General features: G+C 52.1%; 7 protein-coding genes across 7 annotated transcripts; 3 read left to right on the top strand and 4 right to left on the bottom strand.

Moving 5' to 3' along the window:
* Positions 1–768: 768 nt before the first annotated feature.
* BDW70DRAFT_128829 (uncharacterized protein) lies at positions 769–4,977 on the top strand. Its single transcript, XM_073735498.1, has 2 exons — positions 769–1,311; positions 1,378–4,977. The coding sequence occupies exon 2, from the start codon at positions 1,442–1,444 to the stop codon at positions 4,868–4,870; it is 3,429 nt and encodes a 1,142-aa protein (XP_073599579.1). The 5' UTR covers positions 769–1,311; positions 1,378–1,441; the 3' UTR covers positions 4,871–4,977.
* Positions 4,978–6,034: 1,057 nt separating this feature from the next.
* BDW70DRAFT_170079 (uncharacterized protein) lies at positions 6,035–8,614 on the top strand (the record flags this gene model as incomplete). The annotated part of the gene is made up of 1 exon (XM_073742844.1): positions 6,035–8,614. Exon 1 carries the CDS (start codon positions 6,041–6,043, stop codon positions 8,612–8,614), a length of 2,574 nt encoding a protein of 857 aa, XP_073599578.1. The 5' UTR covers positions 6,035–6,040.
* Positions 8,615–8,891: 277 nt separating this feature from the next.
* On the bottom strand, positions 8,892–10,152 carry BDW70DRAFT_128827 (putative glycerol dehydrogenase). The gene is made up of 3 exons (XM_073735497.1): positions 9,971–10,152; positions 9,239–9,922; positions 8,892–9,149 (listed from the first exon to the last, which is right to left on the bottom strand). The coding sequence occupies exons 1-3, from the start codon at positions 10,032–10,034 to the stop codon at positions 8,953–8,955; spliced, it is 945 nt and encodes a 314-aa protein (XP_073599577.1). The 5' UTR covers positions 10,035–10,152; the 3' UTR covers positions 8,892–8,952.
* A 288-nt stretch (positions 10,153–10,440) lies between these two features.
* BDW70DRAFT_170076 (inositol oxygenase) lies at positions 10,441–11,597 on the top strand. Its single transcript, XM_073742843.1, has one exon. The coding sequence runs from the start codon at positions 10,541–10,543 to the stop codon at positions 11,477–11,479; it is 939 nt and encodes a 312-aa protein (XP_073599576.1). The 5' UTR covers positions 10,441–10,540; the 3' UTR covers positions 11,480–11,597.
* A 447-nt stretch (positions 11,598–12,044) lies between these two features.
* BDW70DRAFT_170072 (putative NAD binding Rossmann fold oxidoreductase) lies at positions 12,045–13,183 on the bottom strand. The gene has a single exon (XM_073742842.1). The coding sequence runs from the start codon at positions 13,116–13,118 to the stop codon at positions 12,051–12,053; it is 1,068 nt and encodes a 355-aa protein (XP_073599575.1). The 5' UTR covers positions 13,119–13,183; the 3' UTR covers positions 12,045–12,050.
* A 284-nt stretch (positions 13,184–13,467) lies between these two features.
* Positions 13,468–15,317, bottom strand: BDW70DRAFT_93130 (uncharacterized protein). The gene is made up of 4 exons (XM_073745214.1): positions 14,942–15,317; positions 14,447–14,876; positions 14,262–14,398; positions 13,468–14,217 (listed from the first exon to the last, which is right to left on the bottom strand). The coding sequence occupies exons 1-4, from the start codon at positions 15,226–15,228 to the stop codon at positions 13,515–13,517; spliced, it is 1,557 nt and encodes a 518-aa protein (XP_073599574.1). The 5' UTR covers positions 15,229–15,317; the 3' UTR covers positions 13,468–13,514.
* Positions 15,318–15,730: 413 nt separating this feature from the next.
* Positions 15,731–23,085, bottom strand: tor (putative TOR pathway phosphatidylinositol 3-kinase TorA; the record flags this gene model as incomplete). The annotated part of the gene is made up of 4 exons (XM_073738729.1): positions 15,731–16,120; positions 16,170–21,858; positions 21,943–22,894; positions 22,959–23,085. 4 exons carry the CDS (start codon positions 23,083–23,085, stop codon positions 15,731–15,733), a joined length of 7,158 nt encoding a protein of 2,385 aa, XP_073599573.1.
* Positions 23,086–23,932: the final 847 nt, after the last annotated feature.

Genomic DNA, 23,932 nt, shown 5'->3' with positions numbered 1-23,932 from the left:
GTCCCGAGGACTTGTTAAATACGGAATACATATGCAGGAGCTGGGGTTATGAGGGCTGCGATTGCAGAGTGCCTGCTTGGCGCGGAAACAAGAAATCCAACCGACGCAATTGATGTCGTGATGAGATCATGTTTTTCTTCCAAGTTTTCCCGAGTTTCAACCTGTTCTCCCGAGTGATCCTATTCTTCCCTCCTTGGAGTCGATAGACTCGATACTCTGTAGAGCCTAGTCGCTAAATAACATAGAACCACTAACCGGTATTCCCGGCGTTCCGGGAAGTGACTGATTGGGCAGGCGCGGTGGACCTGCAAGGGCTTGGTCGTGACTGCCCCAGTACCCCCTGTACCGTACAGTATCGACCATGGTGCGAACACTTTAATTCGGAGGGATGGAGTGAGGAGTCTCCGTCCACACACGATGGAGGGGAGTCAGCCACAGCAGAATCCAGAGAGTGTGGGATAGATGGGATGGGATGATTCAAGCAGCGGATCGGCGGAGACGAGACATAAAGGATGAGGACTCAGCGATTGGTCTGAGCCCGGGACTGCTCAGAGTGCGCGCCTTGTTTGTCGGTACTGGAGACGGAGGAAATTATAGTTGTACCAGTGTACCAGCGTACTCCGTATGTATTATGTGCGTGCTGATCGACTCCGCGACCCAACAAACTAGCTGGAGCTGAAAAGAGTCTGGACTTTGTATTATTATTGTTAATATTATTTCTTCGAACTGTCCTGACTTGGATTAAAAATTAAATCGTCGATCGAGATCCTTCTTTTCTCGGTCATCACGCTCTCTGGGATTGTCTCTCTCTCGTCTTCTCTTCCAGTCACTCTTTACTCGAGATCTCTCTTGCTCGACCACACTCTCTACTCATTCTACTCATTCGACTTCAATTAGTGGACTCAATCAGATCTTTTAGTCGACTCGTCTCTCCCTATCTAGTTTGACCTTAGCCTAGGTCCCAGTCCATTCCTTTCGACTCCATACTATATCGTCGCCTCCGCCGCAGCCACATTCCTCCCACCAACCCCCTCATCGAATGATCTGGGGCGAGCTGATTGACGGACTGATTCATCATCCCAATTGATTCTTTTGCTCGTCCTCAGCCGTTGTTTGCGACACCTGTCACCGCGGTACTTCGCTCGTCCTACACCTCGCATTATTGCACGACCAATCGGCCACGGACCGGTTCCGCAATCTGCCCCAGGGGTTGATCTGATGCTCACATTCGTTTTCCGTACCTGAATTTCTCCTTTCGTCTCCTCATTATCTACTGAAGGCTTTGCCTCTCCCTCATTCGCTTTTTGCTCAGTAGGTTATTCTTATGTTCCCGCCAACCCACTGTATCACCTGCGCGGTTGATTCTGACTTCGAAAGACTGGATTGAGCGGCACTCGTTTTAGTCTACGCGATATTTGTCCCTGGTGGAGTAGTCGCCATCATGAATCGTTTCCGCAAGTCGAAGAAGGAGAAGGAGGTTAAGAGGGAAAAGGCCAAAGAGGATGTCGTGGTTACCGAAACCAGTGTTCCCCCTACTACATTCGGCGCGATTCTGAAGAAGAACAAGAAAGAGTCCGAGTCAAAGCCCGATCTTGACATCGACCTCTCAAGCGCATTACCGTCTACCGATGATTTCCGAACTAGCTTGCTTATGCCGAAACTATCAGCGCGCTTCAGTATGCTACGAGAACAAGACGACCCCGAATCGCTCATTGGAAAGGCCAGCGACGACAGTGTCTTATTTCCTAGGCGCGCTTCAAGATTGAACCTTTTTGGCCACAATCCGAGCCTCCTCACCGACATCGACGAAGTATCCTCTTCAGGGCGGCCGTCATTCAACCATGAACGAGGCTCGTTTGCGTCGGGAAGTGATGGGTATAATGGAGATGACGATTCCCAACATCAAGGTAGCATAATGAGCCGGGGTAGACGTACAGAGGGAAACAACTTGTTCGGAGGGCGGCAGAAGGTATATAAGATTCCGTCTTCAGGGTCTGGCCGCTCTGGGCGAGCACTTTATGAACATGATGTCAACAATGCCCTCTTTCGACGAGAACCCAGTGTAAAGAAGGGCAATGAGGAGGAACACGCGTCAAACTCTCCACAAGAATCTGAAGATGCATTGTCCAGAGTGTCTTCTGTTAACCGCACCACCTACTCTTCGACAACTTCAGGGCCGATGAGCAATACCCGCATATCAACTGCTGCGACTTCTGTGGACGAGCATTCATTGTCTACGTCACCTGCCCAGACACATAACAGTAGTTCGGAGTCTATCCCGTCAAAACCAACCGGTCCCGGTATGGCTACCGAGCGAGGGTCCGTCAGAACGCGGCGTCTGTATGGCCAGGCTCTTGAGCAATCGGTTCACACTCAACAGGCGTCGGCTCTTCATCGACTGGAGAGTCTGAGCCGCCAGCGCGCAGGCACTCCGGAGATTCCTTCTCTCAACAGAAACTATTCCCGAAGTGCCGTAAACCTGCGTAACGGACTGCAGAAACTGACCACTGCCGAGCCGTCGCCAGCTGCATCCCGGCCCACGAGTCCCCCGTCATCTGCTACCTCACCTTCAAGGCCACCAATCGAGTCTGAACTAAAACCTCCCGGACAGCCTCCGCTGAGTCCCCCGGTTAGTGAGAACGAAGAGGCGACTCTCATGTCTGCTTTGCAACCTGAAGATCGTGGAAAAGCAACAGCCATGGGTATGTTCAATAAGCCGCGGACTGCCTATGATGAGAGTCAGTTTTCCCACCGTCAGCTTCAACTGTTCCAAGGTCGAAACACGCCGCCTCTGCGACAACAATCTCCAACGCCAGCACCTTCTCAAGATGATCTGACGCGTCAACGGGGCTTCTCAAATGCCAGCCATCGGTCGCGGTCGGGCTCTGCCGGGTCTTCTAACTACAGCGAGGCACATCGCCCCGGCAGTCGATCCACTGGGAAGAGTGTATATGCATCCCCTGCCAGGCCCGGACAAATCGGTACTTTCTTTGACAATCCAAGCCCGAGCGAGACCGAGGATGAAGGATATAGGCCAGTTTCGCGCGATGACTACTCTATTCACAGCAGCCACCCTGCTTTCCGCTCCCGAACCCCATCAAGGCCAACAACGCCAACTGCGGAAGAGAACAACAACACTCTGCCTGAAGTGCGGTACTCGGATTTGGGCGACCTGAAGCCCATCGCGGAGCACCGGGAGAGCATCGCCGAGCAGGGTAGCAACACCCCCGCCAGCCCCGAGAAGCCTGATTCTCCCACCATACCCGCAGGACTCGGCCTCAGTGGTCTCGTGCGTACACATCTTCGACAGGACAGTGACAAATCTTCTATCATGCCCCCGCCGTCTCCTCGCTTCCCTCTACCTACTGAACCTGAGACTGCCCCGGAACCTTCCACCGAACAGCCTCAATTCGGCCTACCGTCTCACCCTCCCACGGCTGCTCCACCGTCAGTTCCAGTAGTTCCCGACCCAGTTCCAGATTGGCGGGACGAACTGGGTATCAGCCGCCATCAGCGCCAGGCAAGCACAGAGACGCAGAGAGAGCGAGAAGAATTCGCCAACGAGCTCGCAGAGCGACGTCGTCGCGTGCAGGAAAAGCTTCGAGACTTTGCCGACGAGAGCCGTGCGGCAAGCCCTGTCTCTGGCCGTCAAACTCCTGATTTTGGTCAGCCCAAGCCTGGGAATGCGTTTGCTCTTCTCAAAAACAAGACCGGTAAGCACCATCTCTTTGGTCGGGGGGAGTCTCGTGGCCCGAGGGGTCTTCCTTTCGGCGGCAATGCATCCACACCGGCCTTGGTCTCGGATGATCCATGGGGAGACGAGGACAGAATGGCGTTTCCTCATATAGGAAGGCATAACAACTCAAGCTCTCCACATGTAGGGGAACGGTCTATGCGCTCTAGAATTGCAAGCTTCAGTCGCCGCAGCCAAGAGGAATCTCGCGAATCGAGCCGCAGCCGTGGTGCATCCCCTCACTCGAGCTTCCGGTCTCGCCGAGAACGATCGAGTTCGAATGCATCCAGCCGTTCCAAGAGCCGCTCTCGCCGCGATCGCGACAATCTCACTACTTTGGAAGAAGACGAGATAAGCTCTGATAACGGCTTCACTTATGGAAGGCGACGTGTGACGTCGGTTACGTCGTCTACCCGCCCTTCTTTGGAGAATTACGAGCGCCCTACGTTTGACAACAGGGTGCCATCCTCCGCATCAGGTGCATATTTCCCAGAAAGTCGGTCCGCAACACCGGTTGATCGACCATTCGCTGCGGCCATTGCCAACTCGCCAATAATCGGAGCTCCTCGCCCTTCACCGGCCGCTCCGCCCTTCTCGGCTAACGCAACGCCCCCTCTCAACGATGCGAACAGCGACTCCCCGGCTGCGTCTACGACCACTCTTCCTCAGCCCCTTCCCCAGCGTGCCGCAGGTCACACTGGTCTTCAAAAGCGCATCATCGACAAATCAAAAATCTCCGAACCCACCTTCATCTCCTGTACATCCAACGTCCCAACGGTCGGGCTTCCTCCTGGCGCAAGCCTGAGCAATGGCATGGAAACCCCTCCTATTCCTCCAATGAACCCACGTCGTCGGCGCCAAACAACTACGCAAACAATCCTCAACGCGTTTAAATCGCAATCTGACTATGAGCCCTCCCAATCGCAAGAACGCAGCACCTTCGACGACGAAGGCCAGAAGCGTTCCCGGTCCCGGTCGAGGCCGCGCAACCGCCTCCGTAAGGTCTCTAGCGAGCAAGGCGAGCTGAACACCGCTGCTGATGCCATGGCTCGGCAGAGTACAGCGCCTGGTGCCAGCGCATCGCCATCTCCTACACCCTACCAACCTCGCATTCCTATGGATGGAGGCATGTTCTGATTAGCTTTACGTCGATCTTTCCCAATTTTCTTCTACTCATGTATGCGTATGTATGTACTAAGATACCTTATTGTTGATCTGATGAAAGATACCATTGTGTTTTAGCGGTGGGTTTTCATGTTGTCTATATTGACATTATATTATATTATATTTATTGTGCATTGGTCTAGGCCCTCACAACTGTCAGCTGGATTGTATGTCTCGTGTGAGAGGCCCGTAAAAGCGCTGATGCTTTGTTCGAACTCAGATTGCGAGGATGCGAGTCAATGTTTTCTGTAGGCGAGATATCCGCCATATGACTTGCTGCTGGTCTGGACTTCGACGTCGAACTTAGAGCAGACGGGGCGAAAAATGTTCGCAAGAAAAGAGAAGAACAGACGTTTTGGTGCCTGCCGGGGATCAGACAGAGAAATACCCAGCAAGGCGTTCAGCGAGACGACTTGGATCAGCTGCCGACGGAGCGAGCCCTGATTACCTCAAATGCTTCTCTCCCTATAGTGATTGAGCTAAGGAAGAGAAAGTCATATGGTTAGCTGATAGAATTAATCTGCATCCAGCTGCTTAGAAGGCTGCAATGTCCTTCGTGAATAAAGGTGAGGGTAAGTCACGTGGAAAACAAGCCCTATACAAAGATTGTGAAAGACATCATGTTTAGGCTCAACGTGGCTTAGGAGCACTATTTTTTCAGGATTCTCCAGAACTGGAGTACTTTGGTGAATAATTCTCTATATATGAATGGCTGAAACTGTTTATTACTAGCAAATAGAGTCAAATAAACCAAGGCAAGACAGCAAAGAGACACCACTGTTCAGGCTTTCATTGCCACAGCGACAGCAGTGAGACATTACGTGAAAAGTGCAATATTCCTCCTCTTTCTCTCCATCTGCACTTCTTTATAACACAACCACTCTTACCTTTACCTCCAATCCCATCCCTCGATAAAACCTTATCACCTTCATCAAACCAATATCCCCATCAACCAATAATCCATACCGAAGCTAGAGAAATATGATAAGACGCAACACCTTTTGTTCTTCTGATCTTCCGTCCGTCGCCCGCAAGTTCGACCTCTATTTCCACATCGTCCGCCCTCATCCAAGCCTCTCTGAGCTGCCGAAATCCCCGATATGTTGGACGCCGCCGCGAGCACGCGCGTACAGTGCTGGAACAATGACTTCGTCTGAATTCGGGCCGGAGCTGGGCGATATTGTGGAGGAGTACGTTTTGCCGCAGGTTGATGGGACTGTGGCGAGACGAAAGGTGAAGAGGATGGAGAAGTCGAGGAAGAAGAAGAAGAGAAGGAGGAGGAGGGACGAAGAGAAGGAGAGTACTGCTGGGGAGGATGATAATGATGAAGGGGGTAATGTTAGGCAGGAGAGGAATGTGGAAGGGGATAGAGATGTTAGTGAAGTTGAGGTTGATGTTCAGGCTCGACAAGATAGAGAGGCGGAGCGTCCGGTATCTCGAGTTTCAGGCGTGTTCATTGTGCATGGAAATCGCGGTGTTAAGGCACCGGGGCCCGAATCTGAGACCGAACTGCAGCAGCAGCAGCTGGAGACTTTGCAGGAAGAACAGAGAGCAGAATTGGAAGTTGGAAAGGATGATGGTGTTGTTTGCCGCATTCATTACCGCCCCAAATGCCAGTTTCACCGCGCGTGCTGCGTCCACAAACCTGGCGTTCCAGGCTGCGGCTGCCCCCCTCGGTGGTCGTGCTGCTGCATCCACCACGCAGGCGATTGCTGCCATTGCCCGGCCAAGCCAGTCGAGAAGAGTGTTAGCGTCGACGTCGACGCCGAAGAGGAGCCAAAAACGCTCTCACTCGGGTCTTCCCCTGTTACCCCTCCAACTAAACGTGAAGGTGAAGGCGAAGGTAAAGGAGAACCTAAAACAACCACCATTACTGCCTCAGCAGTCACTCCTGAAAAGCCCTCGGGCGTTGAGGTTACAGTGACACCTCCTTCCCCAACTCCCTCGCAAACCATCGAGCCCGTTTGCAAGATGGGGGGCGCCGAAGACACCAGGACGTTGGCCCAACAAGCCGCCTTCGAACTGTCCAATGCCTTGATCCAGATGATGGAGTGCAGCCATATGAGCGACATCACCCTTACTCTACAGTCCACAAACGAGCAGTTCTGGCCGATTGTGATGACCGCTCATAAATGTGTTCTGGCGCGCAGTCCCCTCGTCACCAACATCCTGAAGAACGACTACACTTGTTCCGATATCAAGGCTTTTGCGGGTAGACACTTTACAATGATCAAGGCATGGGAGCAGGTTGTGCACTACCTCTACGGCAGGAATATGCTGACAATGGCGACTCTCAAGCCTGCTACTCTCGAGGCGCTGGGCTACGATCCGTACCCCGGGTACGAGCCTGAATATCCGTTCTCGCTCAAGTCGGCCATGGCCGATATGGCGCTAGGTTATGCCGTGTCTGGGGCCTTCTTCTACATGACCGACCTCGCGGACAGAGGGTTCAGGCTCGCTCTCGACCTCCTCAGCTGGGAGACTCTCGAGCAGATTCTCTACTTTGGACTCCGTACCGGCGACTTCTGTGTCGTGTTCCCCAATCCGCCTTGGCTTCAGAGGTCTGATACTTCTCTCAAATGTGATAGGCTTGCTCAGGCCGAGGGCGAGGCTGGCGAAGCCTCAGAAAAGACCAGACCTAAGCCTAGTAACACTGCCAACCAGAGCGCCGAGAACGCAGCTGCTGCAAGCCAGAACCCAGCAGCAGAAGCTCAACCACCATACCCGATCCCCCTCATAGAAAATGACTGGTCGCGGCGCATCATCACCGCGTCATTGGCCTTTGTCGTCGATAACATCAAACCAGACTTCAAGCTCTACTGCTCCGCGCAGTCGAAGATCGTCCCAGATCGTATCCCGGACTTTCTCAAACCTGGCCCCGTTACAACCGCCGCCGGTAGACGGACCACTCAGGTCAAGGCCCATGGAGGTTTCCCGAACGTCCCCGTAACCACAGTCCCTGCAACGTCCCCTTCTGCCACAGTCGCCAACAACCCGCGCCTTGCAGATGTGCAGTTTGGCTCACTGCCTAGCCAGAACCAGACTGCCATTGAGATCCATAAGAGTGAGAGGGAGAAGTCTGCAGCAAGACACACTCCCCATACACCCACTCCCCGGAGCAAAAAGTCTCCTCCCGCTTCTAGTGCCGGTGTTCCTGGCAAAGAGATCACCATTCCCTCCGCCATCCTCCTTGCTCTTGACTATCCTGAACTCCAGTTCGTCTTCTCGATGCTCTCGAGACGCGGCGTCATGACATCGACCCTTGCGCAGGCGATTGTTCTCGAGCGGGAGACCCGAAGGCTCCAGGCGTTGCGAAACTACGCCGCTCTTCTTCTTTCATCAAACTCGAAGGGGAAGCATGACACTGTTACGGTTCTGACTCGTCCTGCTGGTACCGACGGCGTAGGTGTGGGTGCGGTGACTCTAAGCACCGAGGCTCCTACTACTGGCGGGTCGAGTCCAAAAAAGGGCAGACCCAAAGGTAAAGCGAGGAAGGCGGCTAAAGAGGCGAAAGAAGCTGCTAAGGATGCCTCAAAGGAGTTCGAAACCGCGACTGCGACGGTGGTGCATCTGCCTGATGATGTGAGGGAGCTGTGCTACCGCGAGTTTTTTATTAGCAAGTTGGTTGGTGGCGGTGGGAGATGGGATGATGATGAGAGCGGCCAAGTTGAGATTGAGATTGTGCTTGAGCGTGAGTGGGCTGGATTTCAATATTAACTCTATGTCCTTGACTTCTAGCTATCTTGACATGGTTTTGACTCGATCGCTTTGTCGATGTCTTGATTGTTCCCAAAACAGGTCCCTGATTTGCCCTTGGATAATAACGGGCTTGATAGGATATGATTCCACGCGAAAATGCATCTGGAGAAGATAGGTGCTATCATGTAGAGTATTATACCTTTGTCTTTCTCGTCATGTACAGTTCCAATTGTGTATTCCATTCATATATTTCCAACAAACCAAAACAAAAGAAGAGCCATTTAGTTCCTTTTATATACACTCTATCCCACCCCACGGGTATAAATCCATCTTATCTACAGCTTCGACCCACGTAGTCACGACTTATCCGGGAATCCAAAGTCAACCCCAAACGGCGGGTACACATAGCGCTGGAACCCGTTTGTCGCGGCCAGTTCCGCCGAGTACTTGCCAATCAACTCGACATCCTCGGGCTCCAGCTTCACCAACTTCCTGTTCTCCTCAATGCGCGAAGGTGTGACAGACTTGGCGAGGACGGAGGAGCCGCGGGCCACTGCACAAACACACATTAGCATCTTCTCACTCGCCTCAAATATTTTCAGGTCCCTAGAGCTAGGATGGTATGGGGATAGGAATACGTACAATGCCAGCTCAACAGAACCGACGCAGGCGTAACGCCCCTCCTCTCTGCAACAGCCACAATGGCGTCGGCCTTGAACAGCGGACTTCCTGTGCTTCCAAGAGGACTATACGCCGTAATCAAGATCCCCTTCTCCTTACACAGATCCACAATCTCCTGCTGCGGCAGTGCAGGGTGGTTCTCGATCTGGTTGACGGCCGGCACGATCTTGGCTTGCGGGAGCAACTCCTCGAGATACCGCTTCGAGTAGTTGGAGACTCCAATCGCCTTTACCTTATCGGGGTTGTTCGTGATTAGCTCTTCCATTCCCTTCCACGTCGTCACGTGGCTGTGTTCGCGGACCAGATCGCGGCTGCCGTCTGGAAGCTTGGGGAAGAGGTCGTGGTTGCCGTTGGGGTTCATGGCAAGAGGCCAGTGGACTAGGTACAAGTCTACGTAATCGAGACCGAGCTTTGAGAGGGAGAGATCTAGTGCTTGCTGGATACGCGTGTGGTATGTGCACCAGAGTTTCGTGGTCACGAAGATCTCTGAGCGCTTCACAATGCCTTCAGAGAGCGCGCGCTTGATGCCCTCGCCGACCTCGGTCTCGTTGCCGTAACACTGGGCTGCGTCAATGTGGCGATAGCCTACTTTGAGGGCGTGGTAGACGGCTGCGCTGACTTCACCGGGCGCAGATTGCCATGTTCCTTGCAAAGATTAGCTGTTATAATGGGTCGAGTATATACTGGACTTACCCAGACCGAGCGCGGGGATCTCGGCGCCGGTGTTGAGCTTGTAAGTAGTATCTGCGAGGGACATTTTGGTGGATGATTATAGTATGTACGGATTGACAGGGGAAGTGAGAAAATGAGGAAACGAGGAAACGAGGAAAGAAGAAGAGTAACAGAAAGGAGAAGAAAGCGGAGTGATATACCCCGGACAGCATAGAAGAGGGGGAGGGGTATCGGGTTAAATGGCGGCGAATGCTCCGTTGATACAGCTCAAGTAATTCCATCAACCGGAAGAGTTCCGAAGTTATGCTATTGCCGCTAATTAGCTTGAAATAAAATGACACTAAAAGAGCTGGATTGGGCAAGCTGGCCTAACGCCGCTCGGAAACTGGATTCCCTCTTCTCTGCGGATTCCAGAATCCGTCAACAGCCTCAGCTTGCCCTAGATCGGAAATCACACTGATCGCCACAATGGCTCTGATATATATGGTATTCTTGACTTGCTTCAAGTCAAACATCATCATCAATCAAAAATCTGCCCTTCTATACTACGACGACTTTTAAAGACAAAAAAGTCAAGCAAAAAAGAGCAAGATGTCGCCTCACTCCAACGCCAACGGTGCGGCCCTCGAAGAACTTTCTGACGCAATTGACAATGTCAACATCTTGAAGCAAAATCTCAAATCGGAGAACGAGGCGAAGGCCGTTGAAAAGGGCTTGTACGATGAATCCGAGTTCGACAAGGAAAAAGACAAGACCCAGTTTCGGCAGTACGAGGACGCCTGCGACCGCGTCAAGAACTTCTACAAGGAACAACACACCAAGCAGACCGTCGCATACAATCTCAAAGCCCGTAATGACTTCCATTCTAAGACGCGTGCCGTGATGTCTATCTGGGAGGCGATGGAGAAGCTGAACACGCTCATCGACGAGAGCGACCCGGATACCTCTCTTTCGCAGATCGAGCACCTTCTGCAAAGCGCAGAGGCTATCAGACGGGACGGCAAGCCCCGCTGGATGCAGCTGACGGGCCTCATCCACGATCTCGGCAAGCTCCTCTTCTTCTATGACGCCCGCGGGCAGTGGGATGTTGTCGGCGATACGTTCCCTGTCGGGTGCGCATTCGACGACCGCATTATCTACGGGACCGAGTCCTTTAAAGACAACGAGGATTTCGATCACCCCATCTACTCCACCGAGAACGGCATCTACACGCCGGGCTGTGGTCTCGACAACGTCATGCTCAGCTGGGGCCACGACGAGTACCTGTACCATGTTGTCAAGGACCAGAGCACGCTGCCTGATGAGGCGCTCGCCATGATCCGGTACCACTCTTTCTACCCCTGGCACAACGCTGGGGCGTACCGGCACCTAATGAACGAGAAGGACGAGGCGATGCTGAAGGCCGTCAAGGCGTTCAACCCATATGACCTGTACAGCAAAAGTGATGAGGTGCCGAGTGTGGAGGAGCTGAAGCCATACTATCTGGAGCTGATCGATGAGTTTTTCCCTAATAAGCAGATCAGGTGGTAGAACCTCTTTCTACCATTTGTGGATTTGGATGGATTTGTGTTGATATTCTGGTTATATTACGAGTTACGATTTAGCTTTATCATTTTGATTCTTTGAATATTACCTTCTTAGACCATAACTGATTGGAGGATCTCATCTCAAATTGAGAGATTGTATTTCTTAACCCCACATTCCATCGCCTGTCACTGTGCTCTCTGTAGACCTAGTAGTAGTATAGGAGGAAAAAGAGCTAAGGTCTCTTAGCTTCTCCCTCCTTACGCAGGTTAGATACGGAATTATTCCCCGCACTCCAATGCTCAAGCCCAAGCTCTGCTGCCTGCGCGGTTCACTGTCCAACAGCTATAGGGCCAGAGGTGTCCAAGCCATGAAGCACTATGGACGCTACAGAGCTACCTCCCAGGTGGCTTAGTTTAGGCGGGTGAGTCTGTCTTTCCTCTCATTCCTCTCCCCAAGGGGAAGGTTTAGCTAGAAAAGGTAAGATGAGTGCGTTTCCAAATTCATAAGATTATGTCTATCGACAATCTAGCTCTATACCCATAAAAGTCAATACCAATCCCAAGTCATAATTCATTCACAGCTTATTCTTCTCCACTCGTCGTCCATTCTCATCGAAGAAGATCTTCTCCCCCGTAATCAGACTCTCCTGCAGCGCTGCGCCAATGCGCACCGCCTGCACGGCCCCCTCCAGTTTTAAGGGCACAGGCTTGTTCTCCAAAACAGCCGCAGTGAACTCATTCGCTTCGGTAACAAATGCATACTCAAAGCGGTCGTAGTAGTGCTGCGGAATCTCCTTCTTAACGCCGCCTGCGTCGAACGTTTGCACCAGGTTCAGCTGTGGCTGCGCATTCACCGTGACCTTCCCTTTCGTCCCAATGAACTCGGACGTGTCCTCCTGGCCCGCGGCCATCATCCGCGAGGCGTAAAAGTACGCCATCTTACCGTCGTAGAACTCGACGAGCCCGACGGCGTTGTCGCGGTCGTTGTGCTTGCGGAGATCCGGCTCAACAGCTGTGATGCCAACTGCGGAAACAGAGCGGACCTTGGAGTCTTGGCCGAAGAACCACAGGGTCAGATCGATGTCGTGGATGGAACAGTCGACAAAAATGCCGCCGGAGAACTCGGCGTACGCCACAAAGAACCCCGTCGGGTCGAGCTTATCACAGGTCTGGCTGCGGATGACGCTGGGCGTTCCCAGCGCACCAGAGGACATCTTGTTGTACGCGTCCCGGTACGACGCATCGAACCGGCGTGAGAATCCGCACATGACTTTGAGGTGCGGCTTTGCGTTCGCGGCATCAAGGACCGACTGGGAGATCTCAACGCTCGTGCTCAGCGGCTTCTCGCAGAGGACATGCTTCTCGGCTTCGATCGCCTTGATGGCTTGTTCGGCGTGCACGGCGGTGGCGGAGGCAACAATGACGGCTTCGAGGCCTTCGTGCTTCAACATATCGTCGTAGTTCTTGTAGAGCTTGACACCGTATGGCTCCAGGTGGATCTTGGCCCATTCGATCTCGGCGTCGTCGGGTGTGCTGGCGGCAACGAGCTCGGCGCGCGGAGTGCGCTCAAGGAAGTTGAGCGCATGCCGCTTACCCATGCGCCCGAGGCCGGCGCAGCCGATCTTGAGTCGTTTGGCGGCCATTGTAATGTTTATGGAAATGAGAAACGTTTAGGTAGGAAGGGAGCTGGGGTACTGGGAAAGAGAGAGAGCAATTGAGTGAGAAGGAAGATGAGGTTGGGGGTTAAGATTGATGAGGGGAAAACTACGCAACCAACAGCGAGACACGAATTTAAAGTCTCCTCAGGCGCAAACAAAGTCGGTCTGGTTTCAAGCAAAAGCAATATCGCAGGAGCAAGTCCGGAGCGAGTGAGGACCAAAGTCCGATTGTGTGGAGGCCGGAAAAGGGCTTCCAGAGGAGAAAAGGATTCCGAGCTGTAGATGCGGGGAAAACTGCCCTTCGTGTACACTACAAGTCAACTACTCCCAACATAGATCATTAGTGCATGAATGCGGAATTGCTCTGTACAAGAAATAAGATCACCGTCGCCTCCGCTTCTCGAGCGTATCGGTCCATCCTTCTCCCCTCGTCCAGGCCAGCAGCTTCCTAAATCCAGGACCCTGCAGCGCGCCCGGTCGCGCCTCGAGAACGCAGCCCAGAGTGGCCCAGGCAGCGACAAAGAGCCAAAGCTCTCCGCCTCTCCACCCTTTCCACAATCCCCGCTTGACCCCCGCCTTCCATACTGAGTCCACGGCAGTGCGGAAAAAGTACAAGCACACATTGCGGCTATTTTTTCCCTTTCCAAGGAAGGCAAACGGCATTCCCGCAAGTGCGCCGCTGAGGTAGAACCGCTGCGTCGGAAATACTGACCGGGGCAGCACTGCATTCCACAGGCACAGGCTCCCCCAGGCCGAGCCGATCGCTGCTGAGACGACCGCCGTGCTTGCGATGATATGTTTTGAGAGTTCGTTTATCGTGGTGATCGGCTGAGTGAGCCAGCCTTTTACATCGAGCGCCGACCGCGCAAATGCTACCAATGTGAAGAACCGACCCAAGGCGGATACGGAGGTGAGGAGGTGGTGCGTGAAAGCAGTGCCACAGCTTGGGCTACTGGGATGGAGCAGGGCACATGATAAATTGGGGATTGATGGATGCGCTGGTCCAGTTATGGGCGAGATGAACTGGAGTCCCGCAGGCAAAACATTGGGACTCGCCGGGTGAAGTATAGGCGAGACAAACGCCCTGCAACTGTTAGCGTCGCCTTCAGAAGAGTTAGAGAAACTCACGGCCATCGAAGCTTAGCAATCACCGCGAGTGAGTCCACGATCCCTTCCCTCTCAGGCCAGGCAAATTCTAGTGGCAGAGTTGCTGGCCGGGCATGGATATAAGTTGGAGATAGCTTCAAGATCGCAGCTGCCATCCACTGCTGCTAGTCAGTTACTGCATCCCGAGCGATAAACGGACCACCAACCTTGGGCATCGCCTCGCGGTCAAACACAAACGCGTGGAACAGCTGCGCGAGCGAAACGGGCATCAACAGCCAGCTTCCGAACCACCGCGGTTTGTTCTTCAGCCATCCTTTCTCGTCCATCACATTGTAGACCGCCTCCAACCCCCGTGTAGCTGTGTAGATTGCGAGCGTCATCCGCAGCTGGTCGCTTGTGCAAATCCCCAGCGCAAGGCCCGCCAAACTGGCTCCGACAGCGGGCGCATATCGCGATGTCAGCGCTTTCGAGACCCGCGGGTTGCGCTCACGAAATGGTGCGGCTTCATCGGTGCGGAGGTTCGCGCGTAATCGGACGAAGAAGCGATGAAGGAGTCGGTGCAGCAATACCATGAGCGACAGCGCTGCAGATATGCGGAAGATCGCAGAGCGGAGCAGTGAAGTACGGTCCTTCGTTCTAACCAGCAAGGTTTAGCGATCTCCTGTTCTCCATATTATGTCAGATAGAGTAGGTGCTCTCACTCTACTGGGACCTTCGAGATGCGACCGGCGATAAATTTGAGTATCTTCAGAGCGATTCCCGATCCCAGGAAGACGCGCAGCGCCGACCGCACGGCAGCTTCATTGTATTTATTTTTCGACCGAGTAATGGCTTCGAATCGTGCTGGAGTAAGCAGTTTGCTCTGTATGGACGGATACAACTGGACGTGGTCGTGAAGGGCCCTGTATTCTTTGGCGCTCAGGGAGATAGCGAGGGCGTTGCGGAGGACTGGATTTACCCCAGGATCGGGTTGCGGAGCGGGAGGCATGATGCTCCTGTCCTGTGAGGACACTAGATGATAACAAAATGACAAGGCAACTGTAGCTAGATGGAAAGAGGAACAGAAGACGATGAGGAGTCGAAGCTGGAGTTGATTGCTGCCCGTGACCTCGGTTCGGGCCTCTGCAGTTGTGGCTATTAACACTTAGATTGGATCACTGCGCCGAGGCCTAACTCTGATCACTACTTTCAAACTGGTAAATGTTCAGTAGGAAATCATAGCTTCTATCTACTCATTCACTGCTGGCAGTAATTCTACACATTTGAAGGTGAGCACGTGAAAGATTTTAGATTATATACTCCACCGGTAGCAGTAGAAAGCCGTCTAGACAACTAGAATCATAACCACCAATTCTCTCTTAGAAACAGACGGCATAGCAGAACATTATGCTACGGCCGAACTCATGATACTCATTCCATGCAAGACCGTCATCGCCATCGAGAGACCCTGAACACAAAAAATCCACAGAGGGAATGAAAAAGAATAACAATCACCAGAAGCTGCACCATCCAATCCAGTGCTGACAGATGTTCTCAACACTAGTTGCCTGTGCAAGAAGCTTGTCAACTTGATCGCTAACATTGAGCTCTTCGCTAGGCTTAAAGTCCCTGCCAGTCAGCTTCTCCCGTACTCGAGCAAGCACCTGTAAGGCTCTTGCATTCTGAGCCTCACGTGCCTCATTAGGCACCCCTTCTTGAGCGTCGAGAATACCACCTTCAAGGATTGAAGGCCGACGGTGCCGAGAGAAGTTGCTGGGTTGGACGCCGTGCTCGAGATTGACATTCGAGACAATCGATTGACGACGCTCCGCGTTAAATGGCATTCGGTCAGGTGACTCGCGAATTCCCAGACGCCAGTTGATTAGAGGGTCGTGAATAAACTAGATCAAGTTAGCAATTAGTGGATTACATGAGGAAAAGGTAACTTACAGCCTCCAGAACGGCCATCAGCGAGTCCTTGTTCTCACGTATCACCCGCATGACCGCCTCACAAGTTATCCGGTAGCTTCCTTCAATGTTGCTGACTTCCATCGCAAACGTCAACATACGCGTCAAACGGAATGGCACGCGCTCCGGATACTTCTCGCGGTGCATGGCAACTTCGAAGCAGTCACCAAAGTCAATATGAACCACTTTCCCGGTCACTCTGTCCAGAAGAAGATTGGACGGGTGGCGGTCACCTAAACCAAGGATGTAGCCGACCATGGACATGACTCCAAGTGACCGAGTGTAGTTCGTACGACGCTCAAGCCAGGCTTCAGAGCTCTTACTCTTCAGCCACAGAACACGGTACAGATCCTTCCCGGTTGTGTTGTCCATCGCATAGCCAAATACTTCAACCTTTTGCATAAGCGTTAGATTGTCATAGTCTGGAGCCATCTGTAACATGATCCTATGCTCGATGTTGAGGAGAATACGCCGCGTTTCCCGGTACTCTTTTATCAAGGCATGGAGGGTGTCACTATTGGTGACCCAGCCGATGATACCAGAGTTCTGAGACAGAGGAATGGCCGGGAAGCGCTGCACCGTTAGATGCCGCTTGAAGCTTTCACTATCGTTATCGAGAAGCGTGTTGACCAAGCCGAATAACTGCATGACTCTCTCGTCTTGTCGGATATCTTCGTGGCCCTTCACTACATACATGTAGGAGCTGCCGTCACTGCCCTTCAGAGTCATCCTCCGTGGCCGCTTCTTCGTTTGAAGAACATGTAGGATTGGATCGAAACTGATGATTCGGATAATAGGCCTGCCACTTTGATAGGTACCAGGAACAGCGAGATCAAGGTCCACGCAATCCTTGAGTTTGGGCGAGACGTATTTGAGGTCTAGGGTTGATAACTGTGGTAGCTGTCGGCTGATTTTGCGGAACACTGTGTAATACAAATCCCACGCTTGGTTCAGATCACCGATTTCTTCTGTCTCACGATAGAGCATGCAGTAATGCTTGGCCTCAGCCAGGTCACGTCCGAAAGCTTGGGCAAACGATACTTCGCGCAGGGTTTCAGCACCTTTATCAAGCATTTCATGAAGCGGTGCGAGAGTTGCAAACATCCCATCCACGTTATGGTCACCGAAATAGAGTCGTGACGCCTCTTCCAGTCCTTCGTGCCAGAGTTCGTGCCACAGAACAGCAACCCTAATCAGCTCATGACTTACAAGATCGGCCTGCTCCACTAGGTTTGCACTGTGTGTCCGCATGCTCTCCATAATGTTGCCTGCGGACTGTGATCGTCGGGCAACATTCGACTTCATCGCAACTGTGAGCGGATACACGAGGGCTTGAGGATGTGCCTTGCCAACTTCAGCCAGCAAGCGATGAACGGCGCTGCGAACCCTGAAGTTGGGCTGATTGATGCGGGCAATAAGCTGAGGAGTGACGGCGAGCCACGTGTCGATATTTACAGCTGTGAAACCCTCTGTAACGACCGAGTTCACCTCCTGGTCACCACCATGGTTGAACCAGAGGGTAAGCAACCGCAGAGTGTCCTGAAGAGACGACGTCGAAGAGAGGGCAATGGATCTAAAAAAGCCACGAATCGCAGGAATCACATGTTCTGTTACGATATGCCCTGGAACCAATGCCAGATTTCCGCCGTCCTTACTCGCCTGGCTAGCAATTGTCGTCACGACCTCAAAGTTGGCCAGGGCCCATGAGTGCCAGGCTTTGTAGGAATCGCGGTTGTACCTGGTGGCTGCTGAATATGCGTTGAGCACTTCGCGGACATGCTCTGGCCGCCAGTCCCCTCGTTGTAGAGCCGTTTGCCACTCTCCAAGTCTTAGATAACTCTTTGCAAGGAGCTTTCTAAACTTGTTGACATCACCAACACGCTCTCGAAGGGCCATGATATCGGTATGGTTTCCTTCTGTGATACCATTAACGCCGTTGATACCGTTATGGTCAGATTGTGAGGCAACAAGTGCATTGAAGCGAGTGAAGTCTTCTGTAAGGTTGGCAGTGAATTCACGGAGCATATGAAGGGCCTCGCGTTGGCGGCCAGTTGCCCAGCTAAACTTCAAGCGAGCATATGTGACTTCTGGTGGGGAGATGGTGCGAGTACCGCCGTTGCCGTCAGGGATAACAGTCTCTAGCGAGGCAAGAGAACGTTCCGCTAAACCCATGCGGTTGGACTTGCGACACAAATTGGCAAACTTGATCCACATGTCTAGATTCTCTCGCGGAGTTGTGACAAGTGCTCTGACCTTGAGCATGCGCTGCCATACCTCTACATTCTGCTGGCAGCCGAGAAGTCGCCTGTTCCAGGTCTGGCGCATGGCCTCTTGTCTCTCTGGATCACCAACGTTCTGTTTGTAGGTGATGATCTCCTCGAGTTCAGCAAGCATCTGAACGCGAACAACTACATTGTAAGCACGGTTATATGACTCTCCGAGAAGTGCTGAGAGTTCTGTGTCAAGGCCGTTCCGGGCCTTTTCGATGTACATAATGGCTTCATCAAATTGGTTGCGATGAATCGCCAGTATTGCCCCAAAGAACGAACGGTCAGGAGATTGTTCTTTCATAACTCCTAGGTACGAATCCATCAGCTCCCATTGACCACGACCCCATGCAGCTGCCGCAGCGAGAGGAGCGATTGATTTCCTGTGTTCTAGAGAAGCCTGGTTCCACTTCTCCTGAGCGAGGTCAGACAACACTTTCCACTCTCCAAGAGCATGTAGACAACGCATTTTCCCCATTGTGATGCCGAAAGAGTCGGGGTCAATCTTCTCACGACGTTTGTAAGCTGCAAGGGCTTCTTCCCATCGCTGAAGTTTCTCAAACCAGGTCTCCTTCAGTTCAACATCCCGATACGCCTGAGCCTTCCGAAGGATACCGATAGCGGCATCGGATTGCTGGAGCTGATTGTTGATAGTGATGAGAGCCTCTACAGCTCCAGAGTTCTGATCTTGCTCGAACTCGAGTTCTTTGTAGTGGAGCGCCTTTGCGAACGCGTGACATTTGGCAGCATATTTTCCAAGAGTGCGGATATCAATCGGCAGCGCCTTGTCGTCGTGCTCCATAAACTCAGCAAGATTGAGCAAGATCTGAAGAATTTCCGGTGGAATGTTCGGCGAGGTGAGGGCTTTTTCGATTGACCGAACCAGCTCTTCCTGGTACTGGTCGTACAATTCCGTCCAACAGGAGACGAAAGCGGCATTGAATAGATCCCTGGCGAGGGGTTGATAGATGCCCGCCAGGCTGGCGCAAGCACGCAGCGCCGGCGAAGGTGATTCTTTCAAGAGCTCTACACTGAACCTCCGGATCCATTCTTGCCAGTCTTCGCGTGTCGACTTTTGCGAAGCGTCCCAGGCGTTCTTAAGATGTTGTTGATTGACCACCATCTTTTTTTGGCCAATCTCTGCATAGTTCGCGTCATCCGCCAATGGTGCGTAGCTCTCGTCAGGATTGAGATCCTGTGGGAGCGCGTCTCCTTTCTGAAGCTTTGTGATAAGGATCTGATAGTTCACGTGATTGACTTGATGATGCTTTAAGACCTTGTTCAGCAGATGAATATAATGGTTGAAATCCTGGCCAAGCTGGAATATCAAAGAACATATGCAATCCATAGCAGCCTGTCGTAACATACGGTCGTTGCCGGCAACGACTCGAGAAAGGGAGTGTACAATCAAGGATGCAAAATCGGAGACATTCACTTGCCGCGAAAGTTTGGTCAAGCTGTCAATAGCTGACTTTCTGATACTCGCTGGGTTCTGGGACCTATCAAACAGACGCACAATGGAGGGCACAATCAGATGCATGTACTCTTCGCCACTGGAGCCGAATACTAAGAAGCTATGCAAAATCCTCTCGGAAGGCTGGCGGCGTGGATTATTATCCTTTTCCAATGTATCCAGCATTGGAGGAATGAGATTTGCAAGGTACTTCTTGAATTCACCCTCAAGAGACTTGGCTATCGCGTCCACAAGCGAGAGGATGGTCGCTTGGACCTGATATGATGTGTCCCAGAATTCCCGAATGACCTCAATGATTTCAGGAAGAAAGGCTCTGATGTGCTGCCTCACAATATTGACAAGGATTGCCATTTGGTTGAAATAAGATTCGAGCCGGCTTGAGGGAGAACCTCGAATGACAGAAATGAAACCAGGAATGATCTGGCCAAGGAAGGGAACACACTTCAAGCCAAGAGTCTTGAATATCGTAACAATCGCGTCAATGACAGCAGAATGATATTGCGCAAGGGAGTTCTCGCGAAGTATATTCTGCATGAGAGTATGGATAACAACAGTTGGATAGTACTCTTCATTGGAAGGGGCAAGGCCTTGCATGATAAGACTAACGTCTGACACCACTTGTACTTCGTTGATATGGTGAACGTCTGGTGCGGTTTCGCTTATTTGCTGGTATTTATAGGGATCCAGTGCACCTAGAATTCCCAGAACCTTTATCGTTTCCTTGCGAAGCGATCCTGCCTGCTCCGTCTTAATGATACCAATAAGCACCGCCAGCAGATGAGGATGGTCGGTATACGGGTCAATAACGTAGCCAGAGTTGCTAGCTATCTGACCCAATGTTCGCAAAGCCGCTTCTCTCTTAGCGTGGGATGAAAGGTCCTGCAAGGCATCCAGAACGATTGGCATCAGCTTAGGCAAATAGGCTTTCATATCGCTGCCCCCAACGCTTGCAAGTTCTCCGACAGCTTTCAGTGTTGTGGAGGCGACGCCGTGATTGGCATCAATTGCCTTCGGTAGCAGAGTCGTAACCATAGGGTCGACGTACGACCGGATAAGTTTCGTGGCATTCGAAACAAAAAGGCTAATAAGCTGTGCGCTTTCTTCCTTCTGGCGAGCAGTGCTTGCGAACCCAAGTCCAGTGAGCAAGTTCACCAGCAACTTCCTTAGGGGCGGGAACACGTAGGCTGGGTTGACACTGGAAAGGCGGCCAATTATGCAGATCGCTGCCTCTCTGACAGCAAACACTTCATCATTCACGGCCAAGAAGAGGCATCGAATATTTTCTGGCCGTGCAAGGTGCCGGTCAAATTTGCGATCCAAGGACCATAGCACAGTGCGTCGGATCTCAGGATCAGGGTCGCCGACACCGACGGTCAATAGCTTGTCGATGACCTCGCTAACAACCTGTATTGAGTGGCTGCTGGTCTGATTGATAATGGGGTCATGCACAAATAGCTGGCAGCAGGTAAGAGCCGCAGCCTTCCTAATTTCAGGGTTGTCGTTTTCAACATAGTGAATGGCAACATCGCGCACAAACTCATTCAAAATATGACCAGAAAAATCGAAGCTTCCCAAAGTGTGGAGGGCCAGCGCAATTTCAGCGTCAGAATGTAGTTCCTGCAGGGTGAAGTCTTTGGCGAAAGACGGCAGCGGAGGTAGCCTGCTTTCCGGACAACCTAGGGGTCGAAAAGGCGTCCCATCAAGGATCAGGCTAAGCATATCCAGCAGCTTTACTTGAATTGTGGGCTTGATTGGTGGAATATAATGGGCCATATCAACAAGAGCCTGTGTCAGGGATTCACTTAAGCCACATGCAAAGATGGGATCGAGGAGCGATTCCATGTATTTGCTGAGAGCCTGCCCAACAGCCAGTGAGAGCATACTAATACATTCAAACATGGGCGCTTCATTAATGGCAGCTCGATTTTTACTGCCAATCATTAGCTTCAGATTAAGGCTGGGGGAATATATAAAAATGACAAAAGGAAAAAGAAAGGTTGGGGGCTAGACTTACGCTTTCAGGGCCAGTCCTTCGCGGATGTAAACAATTATACCATCAAGGTATTGCGCGATAGCTACACCCACCGCATTTGCAATCTTCCCGATAGCTATGAAAGCAGCATTGCGCTCCTTGTCCTTTTTGAGCTGGGCTTGAAGATACACCATGAATCTATGCAGGTATGTTTCGGTGAAGTCAACCGGAGCGTAGGAGGCGAGAATGGGAATTGTGAGAACAACTTGCGTCCGAATCTTCGGGTCTCGGTGGTCCTTGAGACGAAGCACGATTTCACACGCATTTCGATAATGTTCATTCATGAACATGGCTCCTTTGAGGAGAAGTTCCTTGAGAACCAAGAGTGATCCATGGATCCAGTCCACATTATTCGACTTCAAGCCCTGGAGCGCTTCCTCGTATATTCTCGCAAACCATAGCTGCCGCACCTGTATATCTCTCGCGGCAATGATTTCGAAGCATTCACTTACTGCTTCTGCAGCAGTCTCTCGGATAAGTACCTTGGGGTCTCTCAGAGCAACCCAGATGAGTTCGAAGATCTGAGGAACGAACCCGTAAAGAAGCGTGGGCGACCCTTTGGCGAGCTCCCGAATAACCAGCACCGCAGCAAACCGTCGACCTTCTTGTCGTTCAGACTGAAGCCATTCCAGTGCCGACTGTATTTCACTCTCAACCAATTCTGCAGTAAGGGCACCACCAGGCTTCGCCAGGCGACCAAGTGCCCGAGCGGCGTAGACAAGTACGGCATTATCGCTGCTGCGAAGGGCGCTCCGCAGGTAGCTGGCGAACCTCGTTGTCTTCTGCGCATTGTCCACACCATCGAAATCTATTAGTCGGTCAAGAGCGAGGAGACCGCCGATCCTTTCGTGTGCATCACTGCCGGTGACGACAAGCTGGGCGATGCGTTGACTAACGGCGTTATAGAATTCAATAAACTTCTCGGGAGGCCAGTCTATGAGAAAGGAATCCGCAAATCAGCACTCAGCATAGGATGTTGACGTGAAAACTTAGACTACCTCTCGAGATGGCAAGAACATTTTCGTAAAGCTCGTAAGCAGCTCGGACCCGCGTTTCCTCGTTCTTAGACTTCAGCTCGATGAAGAGCCTCTGGGTGACGTCCGTGATCGGACCTGCTTGCGCCATTCTTGAAACCGCTCCCTAGGGGGCACATTTGACGGCAGCCTCTGGGGCATTCAAGGTGACAACAGGAGCATGAGGAAGAATTCAAGGCGTAGTGTGAGACTGTGGGACAGAAGGAGAGGCGGCACGGAGCCTGGAGGTCAGAAGGGCCTGGAGTTAGTTCCGCTTGTTGGTCACGCACTGGTCAGTGATGCCTGGGGCAGCGGTCTTTGCTGCCTTACCTACTACCAGTACCGCCCATCATGAGCATCTCAGTACGCCTTCCTGTTCAGTGTTATCATTACAAAGCTGCCAAATTATCTCCTTTCCAGTGCAAGGCCTTTTCACCCCTTTCTACTCATAGGGTCTTGTATGTAGACCATGATCGTGGCTGCTTCGCTCACTCCAAGCAATATGGAGTATGAAGCGTGTTATCCTTTCCGTCTTGCTTTCGAATCTCTTAACATTCTTCGCCAGACACAGTCATCGGACGCTTAGTCGGCTAAGGTCGGTCATTACCTTAGGCTCCCGAGCATAATTCAGAAAGTATTTGCAGCGTTATCCAGCCGAAGTTTGTAGAGGACGTCATCCTCTGCAGGAAAGCTACAGGGCCATCCTTACAGCTACAAAATCCCGGTCCATGTATGAATTCATGGTTCTTGATAAATGAGAATCTCCCAGATTTGGTGTGCAGGTTGCTGACACGGTTTCCGGAGGATGATCAACATAATCAAGCGCACCAAGTTTCCCAACGGGGTTTACAACTTTCGTGCTATTGACCGTTTAGCAGAAGGATTCTGGTTACCGATGGCTTCTAAATTTCCAAAGGGTGAGAAAAAGACAAAGGTTTCCAATATAGCGTTGCCTCTGC

Source organism: Aspergillus foveolatus, assembly GCF_047715535.1.
Source record: "Aspergillus foveolatus strain CBS 279.81 unplaced genomic scaffold BDW70scaffold_5, whole genome shotgun sequence".
In the NCBI taxonomy this organism is placed as follows: Eukaryota; Fungi; Ascomycota; class Eurotiomycetes; order Eurotiales; family Aspergillaceae; genus Aspergillus; species Aspergillus foveolatus.
This window is presented reverse-complemented; position numbering and strand designations above follow the sequence as displayed.

Coding starts and splice junctions, on each gene's coding strand:
- BDW70DRAFT_128829 (XM_073735498.1), top strand. CDS start 1,442: ATGAATCGTTTCCGCAAGTCGAAGAAGGAGAAGGAGGTTAAGAGGGAA.
- BDW70DRAFT_128827 (XM_073735497.1), bottom strand. CDS start 10,034: ATGTCCCTCGCAGATACTACTTACAAGCTCAACACCGGCGCCGAGATC. Junction 9,923..9,970: donor GATCCCCGCGCTCGGTCTGG/GTAAGTCCAGTA, acceptor AATCTTTGCAAG/GAACATGGCAATCTGCGCCC. Junction 9,150..9,238: donor GGTTCTGTTGAGCTGGCATT/GTACGTATTCCT, acceptor GTGTTTGTGCAG/TGGCCCGCGGCTCCTCCGTC.
- BDW70DRAFT_170072 (XM_073742842.1), bottom strand. CDS start 13,118: ATGGCCGCCAAACGACTCAAGATCGGCTGCGCCGGCCTCGGGCGCATG.
- BDW70DRAFT_170076 (XM_073742843.1), top strand. CDS start 10,541: ATGTCGCCTCACTCCAACGCCAACGGTGCGGCCCTCGAAGAACTTTCT.
- BDW70DRAFT_93130 (XM_073745214.1), bottom strand. CDS start 15,228: ATGCCTCCCGCTCCGCAACCCGATCCTGGGGTAAATCCAGTCCTCCGC. Junction 14,877..14,941: donor ATCTCGAAGGTCCCAGTAGA/GTGAGAGCACCT, acceptor CTTGCTGGTTAG/AACGAAGGACCGTACTTCAC. Junction 14,399..14,446: donor ACCGCGAGGCGATGCCCAAG/GTTGGTGGTCCG, acceptor GACTAGCAGCAG/TGGATGGCAGCTGCGATCTT.